The sequence below is a fragment of the Loxodonta africana genome, unplaced genomic scaffold (genome assembly GCF_030014295.1).
Source record: "Loxodonta africana isolate mLoxAfr1 unplaced genomic scaffold, mLoxAfr1.hap2 scaffold_770, whole genome shotgun sequence".
NCBI classification, from domain to species: Eukaryota; Metazoa; Chordata; class Mammalia; order Proboscidea; family Elephantidae; genus Loxodonta; species Loxodonta africana.
The window spans coordinates 11898-34350 of record NW_026975507.1 but is presented as its reverse complement, the minus strand read 5'-3'; the positions used below and the strand labels follow the sequence as shown (position 1 = coordinate 34350).

Below are 22453 nucleotides of genomic sequence, written 5' to 3'. Positions count from 1 at the left end.
GTCGTGTCGATTCCGACTCATAGCGACCCTATAGGACAGACTAGAACTGCCCCATAGAGTTTGATACATCATTAATTAATTGGCAATGGTAGAAAGCTAGAAAATTTACTCGGTTTACAAAATCAACAAGAAATGAACATGATTGATCTAAATCACTGTCAAAACTTTTGATCTATACATTAAACACTTCATTTTCTAATATATATTTCCACTGATACATTGATAATATAATATATGTTTTATTATATTAAGTGATAAATGAGAGTTAAAGGAATAATAATTTAGGATATTCTACACACACATCTATCTATGTATCTATCTATCTACCTATCTACCTGAGGTAGGCTAGAAGTTAAGGGACAAAAGGTTAAGGTATTCAATTAGATATGAAATTGATACCATGCCTTATTTTCAAGAGACCACTTATTGTATACTTCAATATCATGCATATAATTTGTGCACATTAATTTTTTGATTATATAAATAAGGTTTGTACATATGTATAAAAAAATTTTTATACATATGCATATAGTTATATTTATATTTTTTCCAAAAAAAACATTAAATTATATGTCTACACATATATGTACTTATTTATATAGGATCTTTCCACAAAATCTTTAAATTATATCTCCCTTAATCTTTACAACCTCAAGAAATAGGTATGGTTTTTATTACTTACATTTTATAATTGAGGAAACAGTGACACAGCTAATAAGTCCGAAATATCAGAAATAATAGATTCACATATTTGGTGAACACATGAGTAAAGAAATGACATACTTAATAAACACAGACGTAATACAACAGCTCATGTGCACACTGAGTATAACTTTTATCCTGCCTTAGAAACTTCTCTGCCAAAGCTGTGTGGAAACTGAGCAAGACTTCAGGGATTCTTTTAATTATAATAAAGGGATGGTACCTTAGTTCTCAAATAAGGCTGAATATTAAAATATGGATTCCAGGGTCCAACCCCACACTTTTGAGATCAGAACACCTGTGAGTGGGGTCTAGAATTAATCTTTTTTGTTGTTGTTTTTTAAGTCTCTCAGATATTTCACATGATCAACAAAGTATGGGACCCACTGGATCCCACTGGTCATGGTTGAGATTTAATGAGTTTTATGCTCCGTAGAAAGGTCAGAGAGGGTGCATAGGAAGAACCAGTAAGTTCCTAGCTAGTTTTCCTTCTCAGCTTCTAAGCAGCAGCAATAACAGCAGAAATTGGCAACTTAGGTCTTAGGTTCTGAAGTCAGACAGAACAATGCAGAATCTCAGCTGTGCCACTGGGCAAGTTGCTTGATGCTTTGAAAGTCTCAGGGCTTTTTCTACAAAGAGGGGACAATAATAACCCATTAAAAAAAATTTTTTTTTTCATAGGGTGTTACAGGGATTAAATAAAAATCCTCCTGGATGGCACAATTCCTGACACCTAAGAAGCATACCATACATATCAGCATTATCGAAGTATGAGAGAGCATTTTAGGTCAGGAAGGAGAAAGCGTTTGGACTAGCAGTGTGTCTTATTATCTCAGGTTAATTCATCTATAAATTATTCTTGTTCCAGAATAACTTCTTCTTGTTTCTTCCCCTCCCTCACTTTAAGCTCAGAAAAATCTCATCCTTCTTATAATGCCCTTTCCATGTGGGGAGGGAGTACATTTTAAAAAAGTGTTTTGGAAAAAAGTCTCTGTGCTACTTCCACTTCAAAATATGACAACTTTACTCTCCCCTTCTGAGTCAATTCTACAGTATGTATACCCCAAATACAACTGTTTTAGCTCAGGAATATTGAAAGCAAATATTGCGTATCCTAAAATAAGTAATTTTGCAAATACATAATGTGAGTGGGTTATATTACTAGCAATCATATAATATACAATAAGAAGCACAGTTTGTAACTCTGGTTTTAAATTTAATTGTAATGTGTAAACTGACTTGATTCTGTTGTGGAAAAGCTGAAGTACTAATCCAATCACTAATCCAGTCTTTAGTGTCATCAAGTTTAATGCTCCTCTACTTCCTTTGTAGGTAATGATGAGGCTAAATAATGTATATATTTTATTTACATATTCAATAATACAGTGTTGTTCAGTGAATGATGTTCTTCTGCCACTTGGTGGTGCTTGCCAGTTTCAGAATTTGCTCCTTGGTGGCACTATAACACTAAGTACAAAGTAAGCAGAACAAAATCACAGTATTCCTATTGGAAAGGCTCTGCTTCAAGCTGTTTAATAATTTAAAGAACCTTTGTGCAAACCACTGCATTTGTTAAACAGTCACAACCAGTAATTAACTCCTTTGGAGTTTTAAGTCACTTTGGGCAAAATGTCTTAGGAAGAGTACATATTATTAGAAAGCATGCCAAAAAATTTACTTAGCAGGGAATTCAATAACAATTTTACTCTGCTAAGAGGTTCTGTAAAATTCTACTTATATAGGCAAGCACTGAAATCCTAGCAGGTGCTTGTTACATTATCGTAATTACTGCATAAACACTTTGAAGGACTTTGCCTTTAGTTTCAAGCATGGCTTATTTTCAAAAGCGTGGTTAGTTACAACACCAGTCTTGGTATGGAAAATGACATGTTCTCACTCTGTACTGGGGAGCTGTTAAATCTTGATCTACATTCAGTTTATGTTTATGTGGCCGTCTCTGCTGAAAGGCTGCAGTGAAATGTATCTCCGATTCCTCGTTTTTCGCAATATCGGCTGGCTGCTCAATCTAATGGGCACTCCTTTTTCTTAAAGAATTCAGCTGCTCTAGCTAGAAGCCGATTTTCTGATGCGTCCAACGTCTGGTCAAATTGATCTGTTTTAATGGAATCTTTGTCGGGTGAGGAGGGAGATGCCACAGACTAGAATGCTGGAATCTGCTGCTTAATTGCCAGGAGTGAGAGACACTAAGATTTAGAAATCTTTGAAGGGGAGGGGGGGACTCCGGGTCTGAAGCGGAGATGTAAGATAAACGGATGGGTTTCACACACACACACACACAAAAAAAAAATTCTCTTAGGCACTGAGGTGCTGCACGATCATGTCTCTCAAAGGAGAAGTTAAAAAGCAAGGAATTGGGAGGAGGCTGAAGGTTAAGGTACTTAGAAGGATAGCTCAGATAGAATTCGTTTTTCCCTTGGTGCCTGCAAAATACAGATAGTCCATGTTTTCAAAATATGTTGGTGTCTGTTTTAAGTCATTGGGAATGGACGCTAATTGCTTGTGAGATGCCGTTAAACAACAACAACAAAAAAAAAAAAAAACGCTCCTCTAAATTCAGGGGACACGGAAGGAGAAGGGGAAAAATGAGATTTAAGGTGCAAGAGAGGAGACGGGAGGCTTCAGAAGAAAGAAGGAACGAGAGCGGAAAGAAGGAAGGAAGAAACGAAAGAGGGAGGATGGAGGAAAGGAAAATGAAAGTGGAGGAAGAAAGGAAGGGAAAGGAAAAAAAAGAAAATTTAAAAAGGAAGGAAGAAGAAGGGTGAGAAGAAAGGAAAGAAAGGAGGAGGAGGAGAGAGGATGGAAGGGGAGGGAAGAGGAGGAGAGGGGAGGGGAGTGGAGAGGAGAGAGAGAGAGAAACACGGGAACAAGCATACAAAAAGGAAACTCTTTTAGGGCATCCAAAATACTGTGACTGCAATAACGACCCAGGTCACAGAAGGAAGATGCTCCTTTCCATTCATATCCCCGAAAGCTCTCGGTCCGGTTGCTACCGATTAAAATACTATTAGGCTAAAGAGTGTGCCTAACTGCGTGGAAAATGCAGCAGACGGAAGGCAGGTCCGGCAGAGCCTTTTGCCAAGCGCCCGCCGGAGCGAAAGAAAGAAACGCGCCGAGCGAGGGCTTCTTGCCGAGTTAGTCCTTCTCGCCTCTCCCAGGTCAGCCTGCACAGCCTGGCGTCCAGCGCTCGGGGTTAATACCGCGCCGCTGGTCAGAGAGAGCGGCACTGCACGGACGCCACTCCCCGGCTGATGCGCCCAGCCACCCACCCGTTGCTTGGGGGCCTTCCCTTTCTCTCTCAGGCAATTGTCCCGACCAAATCTGACCTGCGAAACATGTTTGCCGGCACCTTCCAGGGGGCCGCACAAAACAGGCTCCAGGCTGGAGAAGAGCGTGTGACGGGGAGAGGACTTCAAACCAATGGCTTCTCGGGCTGGGCCAAGGCTGCAGGGGGACAGAGAGTGGAGAAGGGGAGACAGAATGAAGAGGAGAGAGCCCGGAAGGCTGACAGAGCCGGCCTGGGTTGTAGCCGCAGGGTTGCGGGCTCCTGAGGGAACGCTGCTGCCTCCACGCCAGCCCGAGCTCTTCTCACAACCCTGCCTCTCCTCCTCTCCATCTCCCTGCCGCTCCCGAGAAAACGAGTCCCTGGGTTCTCCCCGCTGCGCTATTGCCAGTTTTCATCCCGTTACCAACCCAGGCGACCGCTCTCGCACGCCTGGGCGCCGGGCGCCAGCAGGACGCCTTCCCCACTCCGATTGCTCGCCCCTCTTAGCCCTGCCGCTGCCGCTCCTCTGCCACTTCCACCCCCACTATCTCCAGCTCGGAGAGACGCCACCCAGCCTCGGCTGGCGTTCTGAGCCCGGTGTCACGCACCAAAGAAGGGCGCTAGTCCCGACCCAGCACTCGGTAGGGGGCGTCCCGAGAAGAGTGGAAAAGCCAGTGGTGGAGAAGGGCGTGGGACTCGCCCGCCCCGAAGCCCTAGCTCCTGACTTGAGCCAACCCCCGAGCCCCACTCCGGCCAGCTCCTGGCAAGCGAGCCCATCTGTGGCATCCGCCACCGCCTCCTCCTAGCACCTCCTCGCCGACCCCTCCCTCCCGGGACCTGCATCCCGCTCCGCCAATCAGCGCCCTCCTGCCTCTTCCCACGTGACCTCGGGCGGGCTAAGGACCTGCTGCTTCCCAAACGCCAGAAGGATGCGGGCGGCAGAGCGCGAGAGGCGGCTGCAAGGCTGCGGGGCGCTTTGACTCTCCGTCCACCCTGCCTCCTCGGGCTCCTCTCCTCTGCCTTCCGACTCCCCATCTCCTCTGGCTCCCCTGGCTTCCCAGAGCCTACTCCCTATGGCAGCAGCCTTCCGCGTCTCCCGCGCTGCTCCTCAGCTGACGACCCTCTCACTCCGGGGGCAGAGCCGGGTCACTGAATGTTGCTGAAACTCCGGGGATCATGCGCCGGCTTGGCTGCTGCTTCCCCTCCGGGTGCCTCTGCTGCCGTCGCCGCCACTGCTGCCGCCGTCCGCGGAATGCTCAGTAACCCTCTGTCCGGCCCCCGCGAGCCTGTGTTCCTTGGAAGCCGTTTGCTGCAGCAGAGTTGCGCGAAGTAGTCATGGTGCTGTGGGAGTCCCCGCGGCAGTGCAGCAGCTGGACACTTTGCGAGGGCTTTTGCTGGCTCCTGCTGCTGCCGGTGATGCTGCTCATCGTAGTCCGCCCGGTGAAGCTCGCAGCTTTCCCTACCTCCTTAAGTGACTGCCAAACGCCCACCGGCTGGAACTGCTCTGGTAAGCCCAGAACCCCAGCCTCCGACCCCTAACGTCCTAGAATAACGCGCGTCTGCAGCACAGATCAGCCTACCCTGGAGCGTCTCCCCAGCCCTTCCCCCCCACCCCCACCCCCCCCCCCGCCCAGCCCAAACCTCTGAAAACCTCCTCCCCTTCTGCCCCTCTCCATCCCGCGAAGGACAGGGAACTGCTCCGGGCCGCTCCGGAAGATGGGGTGGGGGCGGGAGGGACTCTGGGGTGGGTAGAAAGTGCAGCTGTTGGCACCTTTGCAGCTCAGCACTTAAACTGGAGCTGAGAGAATTTTGAAAAATATTAAACGGGATGGTTTTGTGGCTTCACTGAACAGAGCACGGAGCCTTAGGGAAACACTACAACAGAGCCTTTCCCATCATTAAAGAAAAAAAGTCTGAGAAGAACGGGAGAGATATAACTTCATGGGAAAGAACTAGCGAGAAAGCAATAAATCAAATGGTGACTGCAGGGGCAACGCTAATTCCTGGCAAAACTGCTGTGAAGATGCACTGGTCTAGGATTCAATACCAGGTCATACAGGAGCTTGCGTTTTTAATCTCTCTCTTTCTCATCCTCCTTTTCTTCTTTTTGCCAAAGACGTTGTTTTTGCAGTCCAGGGATGCCTCACTGTGCTTCCCCAAGCTCCTGGGTATCGGAGGGAAGTTGAGAAAAGAACATCACCCTTCGCCCAGGCCGGAGTGAATAGGACCTAGGCTGGGCAGGCTCCCTCGCAGGCGGGTGGAGGGCAGAACCCACCCTGGTGGGCTCTGACTTCTTTTCTGGGTGGGCTTCGGTGGAATGAGTGGGTCAGGCAGTCTTCTTGTTGGCTTGGGTTCCTTCAGAGTCTGAACCAGAGAGCTTGACAAGCTTCGCTGGGCTGAAGCCTCCTAATTAAATAGGAACCAAGGATAAGAGTTGCTGCACTCCTCCGAACTGGTTTTGCATTTCAGTATGATAGCCTGTGGTGTACCTGGTGGGATTGTGGTGTGATTTCACTAGCATTTTAAACTGGATTAACATGGCTGGGTATTGTCCCTTAGATCTCATTGGTTCTAGTTCTAGCAAGTGTGTATGTAATTTTTCATCTCTGTAAATAAAATTATGCTGTAGTTAAATCTGGCACTGAATAGAGTGTCTTTCAGGGATGTATATGAGCTGAATTGAAGTGTATATAACTTTGGAGAGGAGAGGATGACCAACTGTAACTTATTTGATGAAAGAATATATAGTTTCCGGATATTACCGACGTAAATTCCAAGAGAAAAATTATTATGAATCATTGTAGTTTATCCTGACTTAAAGACAAGTTGAAATTTGCAACCCTATTTGATTTGGGTCAATAGATTGCCTTTGTTCTGTTTTTAGCGACTTTTAAATTTGTGAATTTTATAAAACTCAACATGTTTTCTTTAAGTTACTTTGTACATATTTGTGATTCTGGAAGGAATAAATTTCACTTTGTAAGTGCCTAATCACTTTTTGGAAACCCTGGTGGTGGTGTGGTTAAATGTTACGGTTGATGACCAAAAGGTCAGCAGTTCGAATCCACCAGGCACTCCTTGGTGTTCTATGGGGCAGTTCTGCTCTGTCCTACAGGGTTGCTATGAGTTGAAATCGACTCAAGGGCAACGGATTTGGGTTTTTTTGGTTTGATCACTTTTTAGGGGCTTTATTGTAAGAACACTAAACAACCTGCAAAATCAGTTGTTTGAAATGTTAATGGCTCTGGATTCCAACATGATCGGTTTGCTTCATCCTTAAGTATAGTATTGTTTTATGAAAATAACTAACTAAAAATGTGAAATTGGAATTAGCAATCAATAAATTCATCACTTCATTATTATCTTAGGGGATCTGTAGAAACAAAAAAGAATTTTCAGGCAGATTGTCAAGAAGCTGGTACCCCCCGCCCAACCTCTGTTAACTTAGAGGTGATCAATCTTCATTTGAGCCAGACAGACCATCACAGAAAACATTGTGCCTGTTTATCTTTATTACTGGGGCTTTGTTTCCTCTTTGTCTGGAGAAATTGCAAATAAAAGGTTGTTTCAAACCTTAAAGCAAAATAAAAATTAAAACGAAGAAATGGTAAAAATGGCATTCAAAGACCATCATCAGCTCTTTTCCAAAATGTGAATGTTGGAAATGAGATAATAATAATAATAATAATGAAGCCCGGAAGCAAGTGTTAAGTCTTTTTTCACCACTGTCATTATTAACCCAAGCTAGAATAAAACTGCTATCAAAGAAGGACAGGAAAAGAGAACTGACTAGAAAAGAACTGGGAAATATAAAAATGAATATTGATCACTTAACTGGATTTTGAAGTTGTCAGTAAGGAGTTACCTTGCAGCACAGCTGTGGTTATTGGAATCGAAATTTTGAGCAATTCATCTAAAGCTTTAAGATGGTGTTTTGGGAAAAAAAAAAAAAAAAAAGGACAGCATTGTTTTTTTATGACTGGGATGTTTTCTTTTTAAATTTGAGGTTATGATGACAGAGAAAATGATCTCTTCCTCTGTGACACCAACACCTGTAAATTTGATGGGGAGTGTTTAAGAATTGGAGACACTGTGACTTGCGTCTGTCAATTCAAGGTAAGAAGTCTGATATGTGCCTCTTCTTATTCATTAACAAGACTACAAAGCAGGGATTTCCCTTTACAACTGTCATTTGGCAATTATGGCTGTGCAAGCTAAGAAGAAAACTGGCACCAAGAAGAGTACTGGCAGGAGATCCAACTGATGTCAAGAAGACATATACTTCTTGGAGAAATGCATATGCCATAGTTATAAATGCCACTAGAGGTAGAAAGATTCAGGTTGTGCTTTGGGGATGTCAGTGAAAAATTACATTTCCATGCCCCTTCCAGCATGCATTTTATAAGTCAACTGACTGGAGAAAAAAGTCAAAATTGTCAGAGGGTAAAAGGTGTGGACTTTTACTTTTGTCCTTTCTGTTTGGGACTATTGTCTTTTCATTTTACTAAGCTCAGCTTTAACAGCCCTGATATTCATTGCCGTGGCAATCTTATTAAGTTTTCTAATTAACTCCTTATTAATGTGCCTCAAAACTACTGTGCTAATTTGGAAACCATGGAAAATAATAAATATGTCAACTTCTTCATGGGTACCACATTCAATTACAATCATATCTCCCAGGAATCCAAAAGAACACACATAGCTATAAGTCATTTCATGAGCATGAGAAAGATGCACTTTGCCTAGCGTTAAAAAATAAAGGTGATTTCTGTCCTGGTATCATCAAAACTATTAATGTCTATCAAATAAATATTATAAATGTTATTTTTCTTATATAACAAATGATTTTCGCTATGTAAGTTATAAAACTTCTTTTCCTATAAAAATGTTCATATACTCATGTTTAAGTTCAAATAGCATAGGTGCTGTACTCATTGCCTTTATATACTCTTGAGTGTTTTTAATGACTTTTGTGAATACACTGGAAGTCTAAAATAAGATTCAATGATGAAATATATATCTAAACAAAACTATATATGTGAGATCAAGGAAAACTTTTTCCAAGACTGTGAACAAAACCAGGAAAAAAGCAGAGGATAAAAAAACAAATAAAGGCATTAAACTTAAATTCACTGGCCTAGATAGCTGATGTAATATGTCATATTTAGAATTGTTGATAAAATTTATACATTTTAAAATTAAATTCAACCACCCAATGAGAGAGGTAAGGGAATTCATATTTAAATATAGTTTAGAAGTGGCTTTTACATAAGTTAAAATCATCTTAGACATTATTTCTTCTTTCTAAGGAAACAATAAAACAACTGGTATTTGTAAAGTGCACCACCTTCTGGTGGGTAAGTATTGCTGTGACCATACAACAGTCTTTTACTGCATACTATGGAGTCCTGGTGGCACAGTGGTTAAGAGTTACGGCTGCTAACTAAAAGGCCAGTAGTTCAAATCCACCAGCTGCTCCTTGGAAACCCTGTGGGTCAGTTCTACTCTCCTATAGGGTCACTATGAGTTGGAATCGACTCCATGGCAAAGAGTATGGAGCCTTGGTGGTGTAGTGGTTAAGCTTTCAGCTCTAACCAGATGATTGGCAATTTGAATCTACCAGCCGCTCCTTGGAAACTCTATTGGGTGGTTCTACGCTGCCCTATAGGGTCCCTATCAGTCATAATTGACTTGAAGGCGATGGGTTTGGTTTATAGTGTAAGAAGGAGCCTTGGTGGTACAGTGGTTAAGAGCTATAGCTGCTTACCAAAAGGTTGGCAGTTCAAATCCATCAGACACTTCTTAGAAACCATATGGGGCAGTTCTACTCTGTCCTATAGGGTCACTCTGAATCAGAATCTACTTCAAGGCAATGTTTTTTTCTTTTTTTAAATGGTGTAAGAAACATATTCATAAATATTTAAGAAGCATATGACACCAATTTCTAAGGTCTCCAGCTATACTAAACAATGTAATCAGGTTCTTCCAATGAACTACACAAGAAAGGTGGAATATGAGAACTCTTCACTTTGTACTTCCCCCAAATGTTCTCAGGTAAAGGGCAAAGACGATTGGCTAAATCAGTAATTAAAGGCCCACAGGATTTTAGAGGGTTTTTTTTCCCCCCTTTCAGATGATGATTCCCACCTTTTCGTTTTTTTTTCTTATTTTGGTGACCAACATAGACTTCAGAAGTGAACTCCTAGATAGTACAAAATGAACCAGGAAGAACATTCTTCAAGTGGAAAGTCATAGTTCTAAGAAGATTTCACCATGAGAAAAAAAGGGGGTTAATAGAACTCTAAATGGATGAAAGTTGCTGAAACAGAATGTATAAAGTTTCTTCATTAAAAGAAGTATGTTGGATTTTCATGTGCCACATAGGATTTTGGTAACATTTTACCCACTAAGATATTTGTGTTTTTCATATTTTTGTCAGCCAGTTATATTTGTCATTACTTTAAATAACTATTGAGTGGAGTAGATTTGGAGGGGAGGGCTATGAATGCACGTTTTATTAAGAAACTAAAATGTAATTTTCTCTCCCTAATGGTTGTAGCATATTTTTTTTAATGGTTGTAGAGTTTAAATTTACTACTAGATTACTACTGCTATTAGTTTGTGCTTTGTAATGGTTTTCAGTCTGACAGGAGAAAATAAACATCTCCCTAATGGGAAATTGGGAAACCCTGGTGGTGTAGTGGTTAAGAGCTACGGCTGCTAACCAAAAGGTCAGCAGTTCAAATCCACCAGGTGCTCCTTGGAAATTGAATGAGACAGTTCTACTCTGTCCTACAGGGTTACTATGGGTTGGGATCTGCTCGATGGCAATGGGTTTGATCTCTTTGTTGGTTAGAGGAAAATTTAGACTCTACACATACCAAGAATATAGATTGGGTGATTTACGTAGCCTATCAAAGAAAAAGTGCAAATTGTACAGAGAATAATAGGATATTTTAGGCTAAGAGTAACTTGGTTCAGTCATTTCCCAATATTCCCTACTACCATAAGACTTCTCATGAATTTGAGGTTTTTTTTTTTTTTAATGTCCACCCGCCAAGCATCTGTTTAAAGCGAAAAATCCTGAAAATGTATTTTTCTATATACTATTCTAAACAATTTCTAGCTGTTTTAATCTACTCTCTCTTTCTCTGTATTTTCAGATACAAGCACAAATTCTTTCATTAGATGTAGGATACAAACTATAATCTTCCTGTCTGAGAGATAAATTTCAAAGAGAAATAGGTGTATGTGTGTGTAATCTATGCTTTCCAACTTGGGGTTTATTGGAGCACTAAAGAGAACATATATTAATTTTCACCTCACTTAGACAATTTAAAATAACTTCATTATATCTTTTATTTCTCATGACTGACTGAGATAATTATTTTCCCCTCCTTTCAAAAATGAAGAAATTAAGGACCATAAAAATAAAGCAATTTACCATGAGGTGGTGATCCCAGAGTAAGAACCTAGGTCCTTTGACATCAAATCCATTTTTTTTTTCCTTTAGGGCATTAAATATGCAAATGAAAACATCAGTAACAACAACAACAGTATCCATTTATTGTAGACAACTTAGTATCAAAAGTAATACAACAAACTCCTATGTGATGATATGTGTTCCAAAAATGCCTTGCAACCTTATGTATCCTATCTGCATACCGAATAGTATGCTGGCCAATCTGGCAAGAGAAGTCAATTGTGGAGCTGAAAATTTAGAAACAGTGGAAGGATAGATGGATGGATGGATGGATGGATGGATGGATGGATGGATGGATGGATGGATGGATGGATGGATGGGTGGGTGGATGGGTGGATGGAGATGGATGGGTGGATGGAGATGGATGGGTGGATGGAGATGGATGGGTGGATGGATGGATGGGAGGGGAAAAGGGTGGGAAGAAGAGGGGAAGAAAGATCAAAAAAGAAGACAAATATAGTTAGTTATTCACAGAAGCACTGGTTGTACATATAATGATGAATGATCACTTTATAATTAAAAAAAATGATGAAGCCTTATGTTTTTCAAATATCATTTAGTTCAGTATTAAATATCTTCATTTAGTAAGCCAGGCTTTGGCTATGCAATTATTTCACTTATTAGGGCTACATGACAAATTACCCACAGCTCGTTGTTGTTAGGTGCCGTTGAGTTGGTTCTGACTCATAGCAACCCTATGCACAGCTGAACGAAACACTGCCCCGTCCTGGGCCATCCTCACAATTGTTGCTAAGTTTCAGCCCATTGTTGCAGCCACTGTGTCAGTCCATCTCGTTGAGCATCTTCCTCTTTTTCCCTGACCCTCTACTCTATAAGCATGATGTCCTTCTCCAGGGACTGATCCCTCCTGATAACATGCCCAAAGCATGTGACACATAGCCTCCCCATCCTTGCTTCTAAGGAGCATTCTTATTGTACTTCTTCCAAGACAGATTTGTTGTTCTTTTGGCAGTCCATGGTATATTCAGTATTCTTTGCCAGAACTTAGTGGCTTAAAACAATGAACTGTAATTTTTCTCATGAGTCTGCAGTTTTGGACAGGGCTTCATGGAGGCAGTTCATTGCTACTCCATTTAGCATTAGCTGAGGTTGGGAATGGGATTGGGGGTAGAGACTTGGTGCTATACTCATCTGAAAGCTCTCGATTCTTCTCCATGTGGGCCTCTCCACATGAAATACTTAGGACTTCTTCATAACACAGTGACTGGCTTCTGGTGGTACACATCCAGAGGTGGTACACAGGCAGAAACTGTGTCTTTTAAACACCTGGCCTTGAAAGTCACACAGTCACTTCTGCCATAGTCATAGTCCCGACACATTTTTAAGATCATATGATTTTTATATTTAAGGAGATGTAGCCACAGAAAAGTAAAAGTTACTTATGGAACGGACAAAGAATTGGGACATATGCAGGTATTTCATCTTTATATTTTGGAAGAGAAATATACCATATCCAATCCATTCTTCCTAAGATTTTGACAACTGGGAATATAACAGAATTCACTTAACATCTGTTGAGCACCTTCCACATGCCAAACTCTGTGGAAGGTGCCGGCAATATATAAAACATAAGTTTTACATAGTTTATAGTTGCTGAAATCTCAGCTAAAAAAAATCTTTATTAACCAAACAACCAATAAATCACATGGAAAACTTCTTCTCACATACATTTTTTTCATTTGTAGCCAAATGAATCCCATATATTCTAGTGTCAAGTCATTGAATCCATTAGTATAGTATGTAGCTGCTTTCCTTAAGCAATGTGGAAATTTTGGAACAAAATCATTCTACTGAAAAACAGATTTTTAAAACATCTCAAGAGAAATAGACTCTTTTTCCCTTGGGAGGAAGTTTGTACAACACATACATTTATGGACCTAACCATCTGGACCTGAGTCTTGTTTTTTTCTCTTACCAGCCAAATACGTGGCCTTTAGCAAGTCACTGAACATCTGAGGCTGTCCCTTCATCTGCAGCTGAGAAGTGTCATGATGAACACCAAAAACTCTCTTCAATAATTTGGCATATTTCAATATAATGGTTAACCTATTTTCATGTATAGGGTTATCCTGTTTTACTTTTAAAAATGTGAAGTTTGAGTGTCAGTGTTAAATGTGCTCCTGTTAGTTAAAATATGTGTCATGAAAGACAAATAATTTATATCTTTTTATAAGTGAGTATTTCAAAGTGTTCTAAAAAGAAAAAAAAAAAATTTTTTTTTTTTTTTTAAAAACAGGACTCTGTTAATTCCCACAAATGCTTCAGTTAGCCACTTCAAATGGGGAAACTGAGCTATAATCTTGTTAACTATTTAATTGTTAGGTAATATACAAGAACCTATACCAAGGCAATGATAGAAGTGGGGGAACCCAGGACCAAACTCCCATTCCTGAGCTTAAATAATTTAGAAATTGCTTCCTTCTTCTGTTATTCATATTAATGAGTGCAAGTCATGGTGCTAAGGGCCAAAAACATTGTGCTGATAATCTGTAGTTAAGCTCTTTTCAGCTCCATACAAATCTCCCTCTTGGCTTGTGTGTGGAACTTGGCAGCTCTGTTTTTAGCACTGTTCATATCTGGCTTACTGCATCTTTCAGAAGTGGCATATGAGCACTTTATCGGTTTATCCGATATTTTAAGATGCGTATCAGCATTGTGTACTAGCACTTTGACAGAGATAATAAATACTTCCCACCTCCACTCCCCATCTACTGACTCTCCCTTGGAGTAAACTGCAGAAGTGGTTGAGAAGGATAAATAGAAAATTCTAGAGATTGAAGAGAAGAAAACATGAATCTAAATAACCTACACAGGAAGTATTATAACCAGGGTTGAAGATGGAGCTTAAAAGGTTCAAGTGTGCTAGGACCTGAACATGAGAAGCTAATTAATTTAGCCATCCACACTAGTTAGGATTTTCTACTGCCTGCTGAAAGGGTCAGCAAGTGTACTGAATATAATGTTACCAGCTGTTCCCTCCTTTTTTCCTGGTCTCTCCTCCATGTGCTCAGATACTGTTGTGGTCTTAGTGGGTCTCCATAAATCCTACCTATATCGTCCTGTCCTTGATCCTGAACATAGCACATTTGTCAAGCAGTTATCCATCTGCCTGCCTCCCTGGCCACGATTATGACTTGAGCAACAATCCTGTTTATTTGGTGTCTCCTCAGTACTGTTCATTGGAAAACTTAACTCTCCACTGACCTTCTCCTATCGCCTGCTTTCTTGAGTAATGGCTGAAAAGCTCGGTCTCAAGTAGGTCAGTTTTCAGATGTAAGAAAAATATTTCGAAACCTTGTGGAAGGCAGAGCCCTAATGCAAATACGTAATTACAGGTGAATTGCCTGTTGAATTAAAGATATTCCTTAACAAAAAGCTCTAATCAAATCAGTTTCTTAAAAAATATATACTCACAGAAATAGACTGAGTCTGGGAACCAATAGTGTAATTGTAGGAAGGAATTATTTTATAGAGGGCTTCCAAAATGTCTAGATTGTAAATCATGGAAATAAAGATAAAGAAGATTTCTAAAATGTGTGATAAATAATGAGGTAACAATTATAGTTGTCACAATATGAATGTATAATTTGGATTCACTGTTTAGAGAAAAGCAAATCACTATTAGTAAAATCTTATTTTTAAAAGTTTTTCTGTAAAAGATAAAAAGCAAGACTCATGAAATAAGACTTTCATCACAGGGAACATTGACTTACACTATTTGTAATTTCTTAGGCTAAATAAGCCATAATTTTGTAAAGGCAAGGAGAAGAAGTTAAATGGTTGATTGGAAAGGAGGCTGTTTTAGTTCCCTACTGCTGCTATGTCTTAGTTACCTATTGCTGCTGTTGCAGAAATACCACAAGTGAGTGGCTTTAAAGGACAGAATTTTATTTTCTCACGGTTCTGGAGACTAAAAGTTCAAATCAGGGTCTTGGTCATGTCAATCCCTTCCATATTGGTTGCCCTGGGCATTTCTCAGTTCCTTGGAGGAGATCCCTACATGGCATCTATCCTCTCCTACACGTATATACATATGTGTCTAATCTGCTTGTTTTATAACTCAGAAGTGATCAGGTTTAACACACACCCTACACTGGTATTGTCTCATTAGCATAACAAAGAAACCCTTTTTCCAAGCAAGAATACACAGGTATAGGAGTTAGGATTCCAACACATATTTGGTGGGACACAATTTAATCCATAACATACCATGACAAATATATCAGAAGAGGGTGGCATTAAAGAACAGGAATTTATTGTCTCACAGTTTTGAAGGCTAGAAGTCCAAATCAGGGTATCAGCTCTGGGGGAGTGTCCTTCCTTGTAGGTAGCCCTGAGCGTTTCTTGGCATTCCTTGGCTTGTAGGTAGATCTGCACAGGTATCTCCCCCTGTGTGTGTATCTCTCTCCCTGTCTGTTTTCCTTTCTGATAAGAGTTTACTTAGAAGGGATTAGGTTTAGGAACCACCCTACTCCTGTATGACCTTATTAACATGACAAAATTAAAACCTTATTTCCAAACAGGGTCACATTTACAAGTACAGGGATTAGGATTTCAACACATCTTTTTGGGGATACAATTCAATCCATAACAGAGATTTTCAGACTCTGTAAGAAAATAGAGTAAAAAAAATAAATTTCAGGTTTTTATCACTTAGATGATAACTTTTTCAAGATTTTACTTTTTTAAAAAATAAACTCTTGAGTCGAAGTTTACTTATGATAGAGTTTTAGGTTTATTATCATATATATTAACTTCCCCAGCCATCTCACTAGATAGCTGATTTATTTTGTATGTGTTATAAAATTACAGCACATCAAAAATCCAAATATTTCAATAAAACGTTGAAACCAGAAAGTGTTTTCCCATTTCTATGTATGTCTGATTTACTTAGTTTCTGGCAGAGGTGAGCATTTGTAAATAATCATCTTAATCACAGCATTTGTTATAATTAAACAATGAAACACATCAGTAGTAGTAATCATGAGATAATCACATCCCTGGCATAATTAGCAGGTATAGGACACAGCCAAGTATCTCTAATGCCTTAGAGTGTGATTATATTATGATGACTATACTCTGTAGGTTGCCTGATTTCCACTGTAAAATGTGTACTTTTTCTTTGTAATGAGGTTGTTTTAAAAATGAACTTTTCTTTTCACAGAATATAAAATATTCATATTTTGGAAGAGTCAAGAAAGTTTATACAACGTTCAATAGTTGCTGAATGTTTGTCTTTTTTTCCCTATAATCCATAATGTGTTGTTTCTCTCTACACTAAGTCTACATCAGTGTCCAATAGTCTAAAAAATACATGAAATATCAATTAGTGAACCAAATGTCTCACCCAAATACTTGGAAATTTGTGAAGATTAAAATTAAATAGAAAACAAACACTAAGAAGTAACTGGATACTTTGGCATTTCTGCTGCAGACATAGGTAGATGTCACCTGTTTTGAATAGCTTGAATATGTAGCATGTTTAGATTTTCTCCACCAATCCAGGTGAGCCATATACCAGAAAATTGAATAATATTGATAGGCTTGTTGCTTTATACTTATCATGCTTCTTGTCCAATCATTTCATTGGAATTTTCTAATCAATTTAGACACTTTTTATTACCCTATCTGAATCAAATGACTGGTTGGCTGACTTGACATTGCCTTTGTGTGTATTTGGATGATGTCCTTACAAGGTCAAAGATTTATTGGATACACTGGAATCACCAGAAATGAAGACAAGTGCTTTATTTTACAAATGATAGCTTCTAGTCAGGATGTCAGAGGGAAGTAGAGTCCAGTGCTAACCAGAGGCTTATGTCTGTGTGCTCCCCAGTGCAACAGTGACTACGTGCCTGTATGTGGCTCCAATGGGGAGAGCTACCAGAATGAGTGTTACCTGCGGCAGGCTGCATGCAAACAGCAGAGCGAGATACTTGTGGTGTCGGAAGGATCATGTGCCACAGGTATGTATACGATCCTGAAGATGGCGTGAAACCTTCTGAATGGATTCTGGACCAGAGATCATGTTTTGCTTTCCCTGTTATGTTATATTCAGATAAATAATTCAGGCTGTATATTGGCTAGACAAAGCATGTGTTATACAAAGCATGCATTATTCTTATTCTTTGTCTTTGTGCATTTCAAATCACTTCTAGAAGAAAGAGGAATCTACCATAAGGTTGTTTGTAGATTTCAATACATATGTTATTTTATGCGGTGCAGATAGTTGAATAGAAGTCAAATATAATTAGAAATCTAAATTGACCATCCAGGTGTCAAATACACAGAAACCTATGTATACATAGATAAAGCTTATTGGTTTGTTTGTTGTGAATAATAGCTGGTTTTCTGGAGGCCAACTTTGCAGGTTCGCGTTCCGAAGTTAAGATGTAGCTAACCTTAACAGGCCTACAAAATGCTCTTCTTACCATTTGGCAGATTATATTGAAGAATATATTGGTGATGGATATTATTTCTAATGACATTTGTCCTTTTTCTGACACAGTTAACCTGGAATTCTAGAAAGCTGTTTAATTATAGTATATCAAGAATGAATCCTACAAGAAACTGAGGAGGAAAGTGACTTGATACGTTCTTCAGCTTTTCAGCTTTTCAGATTTTCCTTCTGCATACTGTGCTTGTTAGAGCTGAAGAGCATTACAGGGAGAAAAGACAAAAAGAAGAAAGCCCAGCCAACAAAGCAATGCTTTAAAATGAAGCTGAGTTTTTAGGTTAGGCTTGAACATCAAAATCACGTATTCTAAAGAAACTTTGTTGGCTTATGATAAACCCATTGCCTTTGAGTCAATTCTGACTCATAGCAATTCTATAGGACAGAGTAGAACTGTCCAATAGGGTTTCCAAGGAGCAACTGGTGGATTTGAGCTATCGACCTTTTGGTTAGCAGTCAAGCTGTTAACCACTGAGCCACCAGGGCTCTGTTGTCTTATGATAGTTGTTTCAAATAAAAAAAAAAAATGCATCTTTCTGCCAAGTCCTGATTTCTGAGAAATTGAATGATATAAACAGTTTCAGGAAACCCTGGTGACATAGTGGTTAAGTGCTACGGCTGCTAACTAAAGGGTTGGCAGTTCAAATCCACCAGGTGTTCCTTGGAAACTCTATAGGGGCAGTTCTTCTCTGTCCTATAGGGTTGCTATGAGTCAGAATTGACTCAATGGCAATGGGTTTTTTAAAACAGTTTCAAGAAAAAAAGTAATGATAATGTAAAATATAAAATTCTTCCAAAAATGAAATGGTTAAGAATAGTTCCAGGAAAAGTCTATTATATAGAAAAGACCCTTTTAGATAACAGGTATTTCTTTGCTCAAGTATTATGTTAAAAGTTCTATGTAGAGTGGCTGGGGCAGGCAGGAAATGAGAAGTAATGAATAAAAGTGACAGTACAATGTGAGAGCATCTTTGAACAGTCTCCCTAGTAAGAAGAAGGACCAGCTTGCTACTCTCATAGCAAGGATGGGGAAAATAGAAAGACAAAAAGGAAACAAATTGTGAAAAACCAGTCTGCCACACCTAAAGAACAAAAAATTAAAAATGACCTTTTAGGTGGTGCAGTGATTAAGAGCTTGGCTGCCAACCAAAAGATTGGCAGTTGGAATCCACCAGCCCCTCCTTGGAAACCCCGTGGGGCAGTTCTACTCTGTCCTATAGGGTCACTATGAGTCAGAATTGACTTGAAGGCAACAGGTTTGATTTGGTTTTGGTTTTATGGGACAAATGGATTAGAAAAAAAAAATAGAACCCCTACTCCCAGAAACAAAAGTTGTAGGCAAATATCAGAGAGTATTGAGAAATATCAGAGTATTTGCTTATTTGAGATCATGTAGGACATCTGTCCATCTCTGACAGTAGTCAAGTGAGGATCAGCAAGCAATGATAGCACAAACAGCCCTGAAGTTATGGTTGTGGCTAATGTTGTTTGGTAGCAAAATATCTTTCTCATTTGCCAACTTCCAAATTCTTGTCAACACATACAATCCCATACTCCTGATTCATTCAAGTCTTTCCATTCTAGCCCCTAACGTGCTGGTTATACTATGAAAATAAATACTTAGCCAAGTAGAAAATTTAATCACAATTGAGTAATCCATCCTTAGCTCCTTCACATACTTGGATTTCTGCAGGATTTAATTAGGAAGCCAGTCTTGCTGAATGCATCTTCCATTGACTTGTAAATCTAAAAGGATGATGATCTGAATAATGATGGCAGGACCAAAGTAATTTTGATTAACCAGCTCTGACTGTAAATAAATCATGGTTCTGATTTTTTATCTAAAAAAGGATTCTCAATTTTTCTTTGCAGGTTTTCCATTTGTTTTTTAATACTGCTTAACACTGAGTGGAGGTTGCAAATTGTCCTGTCTAGGAATAAAAGACAGTGGAAGATATGACTTTATACTTGTATTTTACTGAATTCACAAATCTTTCTTGTTCAGTAAAGGGCTTCCTATTGGGCAGTCTGCTCAATGGTCTCACTGCCAATTTCACTTTTTGCCATTTAAGAAATGCATTGACTAGGAGCCCAGATTCAGGTCCAACAGAATGCTTTCTTTTCATAGGTGCATCTCTCTCACTGATAAGACTTTAGTAGGCTACTTATCTCTAGTTTGCCAAGATGACTCATCTTATAAAAGAGAAACCATTAAAACTCCCCATTACAAACTCATAACAATGGCATGGACTTAAGTGACCATTTGCCGAATCTATTCCTCCTTTATTCCCTGGCTACTTAATTTGGGTCAAATCAAATACAACTGAAGGATCTTGCCTCTTGAATTTTTAGAAGCACATAGAAAAAATGCAAGCTAAAACACTACTTCCATTTTATCTTAATTTTTCCCCAATCATATGTGTATTTAGAAAATCTGTAGATGAATAAGCAAGATGTTTACTCAGCATTTTAATTATTATGTTCCAGTTACATTGCTAAGCATTTAATACATGCTTTTTTTTTTTTTAATTGTGCAATAAGCTTCAAAAGAACCCAGTGAGGTAGGCATTACTATACCCATTTTACAGAGGAAGTAATAAGCTTAGGAAGAAGATTGAATAACATTTCTTATGTCATCCAGTGAGTAGAATTGGAGCTGGGGATCCATAAGCTTTTTTCACATTCCCTCTAGGTAATACAATTAAATATAGGAAGATGAACAATACATGGTCCTTGACTTAACGAAATTCATAGTCTTAGTGGCATTTGATCTAGATCTTGAATTTTGTTAGGTATTTCAACATGGGATGAGAGCATATCAGGCAGAGTATACCAATATTAGTTTTATTTCCTAGTATCAACATTGAAAATACACAAACAAATGGATTTAGAATGGAAAGACGTGGTGAGACAGAAGGAAGATGATGCCTCCACTTAACTCCAACTACTCCAAATAAGATAGAGTTGATTTCGAGGTCAAGGTCAAGTTCAAGTTCAAGATGTCAAATCTCATCCACTCCCATAACCAATTCCAATATCATGACCAGGTAGGGGGAAAAAATTGGATGTTTCTGAAAACTGAGTTCTCAGAGACAGGCAACTTTGACCAATTGTAAGTATGTGGGAGGAAGGAGAAAGAAGTGGCTAAAGAGAAATCCAGAAGATAGATATTTTTTTTTTTTCCTGCCAGCATCACTTATGGAATAAATACCTAATTTTAGGATGAAAATAAAAGTTAGGCTCACTCTTCTATCAGTTTCAAAAACAGAGGATGATTTCACTGTCTTTAACAAATAGATCCATCCACAATCATGGTATTTGGAAAAATGTTAACAACTATATAAAAAGATATTCATTTACAAACTGTTTTTCTCTCTGTGCCTATGCAATTTGCAAGAATATAAGGCTAATTGTGAATTTGTCGCATGTCTTAGGCTATTTAATTTCTAAAACTCACTGATTGTTATGAACATCTTTTTCATTTTTTTGTTGTTGTTAATGACACATGATTAAAATAAAAAATATAAGAGTTTTGCATAGTAATTTCAGGCATTGTCTTGAAGATGGGTAATGCTTTCTTCGTGAAATTTAAGAAAGAAAATGATAGAGAACTGATTTTCTAAGTTATATGAATAGGAATGAAATGAAATTAATGTGAATATATGTTCCTGGATTAAATATTAGTAATTTTTTCAAATAATGATTTTAAAGGCTTAAATTAAGAAAGTAGAACTATGAAAATTCAAACTATTTTTTAAATATGTTTTGTAAGCAAGTACAATTTTTTTTTCCCCCTCCTCAGATGCAGGATCAGGATCTGGAGATGGAGGTAGGAGTTGCATTTTTATATATTTAGAAGTGGATGTTTTTGTGAACATTTGCTTATATATTTTGTTACAAATATCAGAGACAGTTTAACATTTTGCATTTTAGGAACAGAGAAAACATAAAAATAGCATTCGTGTTATTAAGTAAATGTATATTGCATGCAAATTCTTTGGCATATTTATTAATCATACTTAAGAAGTCTATCTCCATCTACTGTTGCGTATTCATTCATTTGTGTCTATCTTTGAGACAGAATTGCATAATGCCAAAACTTCCTAACAGATGCTTCCAAACATATTTGGCAGAACAGAAAGAATTCATGAGGAAGTCATTTAAATATTATGTTTTGAAAATATATGTAACTGTCTTCAATCATAATACACCAATATTAACACATACATAACCATCAGGTAGACAAGGTCATAATTATCAAATATATGATTTGAAACCAAAGTGGCTTTAGTTTATTAAAAAATGTAAAAAGATAAAATTTAAGTCACTGAATATAAGGTGTTATTTTTACTCTTTGATGTTGGACAGTCATTTGACATTAGGTCTTTGTTTTACTACTTCTAAAAAATTAAGTTTGTTTGCTTGGTTTTCCTAGCTGATTTTGTATTCCTATAAAAGCTTCTCTAGAATTTTAGAAAGAAGAGCTTAGAAGAACAACTTAAATCTTAAG

At 38.8% G+C, this 22453-nt stretch overlaps 1 protein-coding gene across 1 annotated transcript; it reads left to right on the top strand.

The window, feature by feature from the left end:
- Positions 1-5133: 5133 nt before the first annotated feature.
- Positions 5134-21975, top strand: TMEFF2 (transmembrane protein with EGF like and two follistatin like domains 2). Its single transcript, XM_023542669.2, has 4 exons — positions 5134-5492; positions 7992-8101; positions 17326-17455; positions 21746-21975. The coding sequence occupies exons 1-4, from the start codon at positions 5321-5323 to the stop codon at positions 21859-21861; spliced, it is 528 nt and encodes a 175-aa protein (XP_023398437.1). The 5' UTR covers positions 5134-5320; the 3' UTR covers positions 21862-21975.
- Positions 21976-22453: the final 478 nt, after the last annotated feature.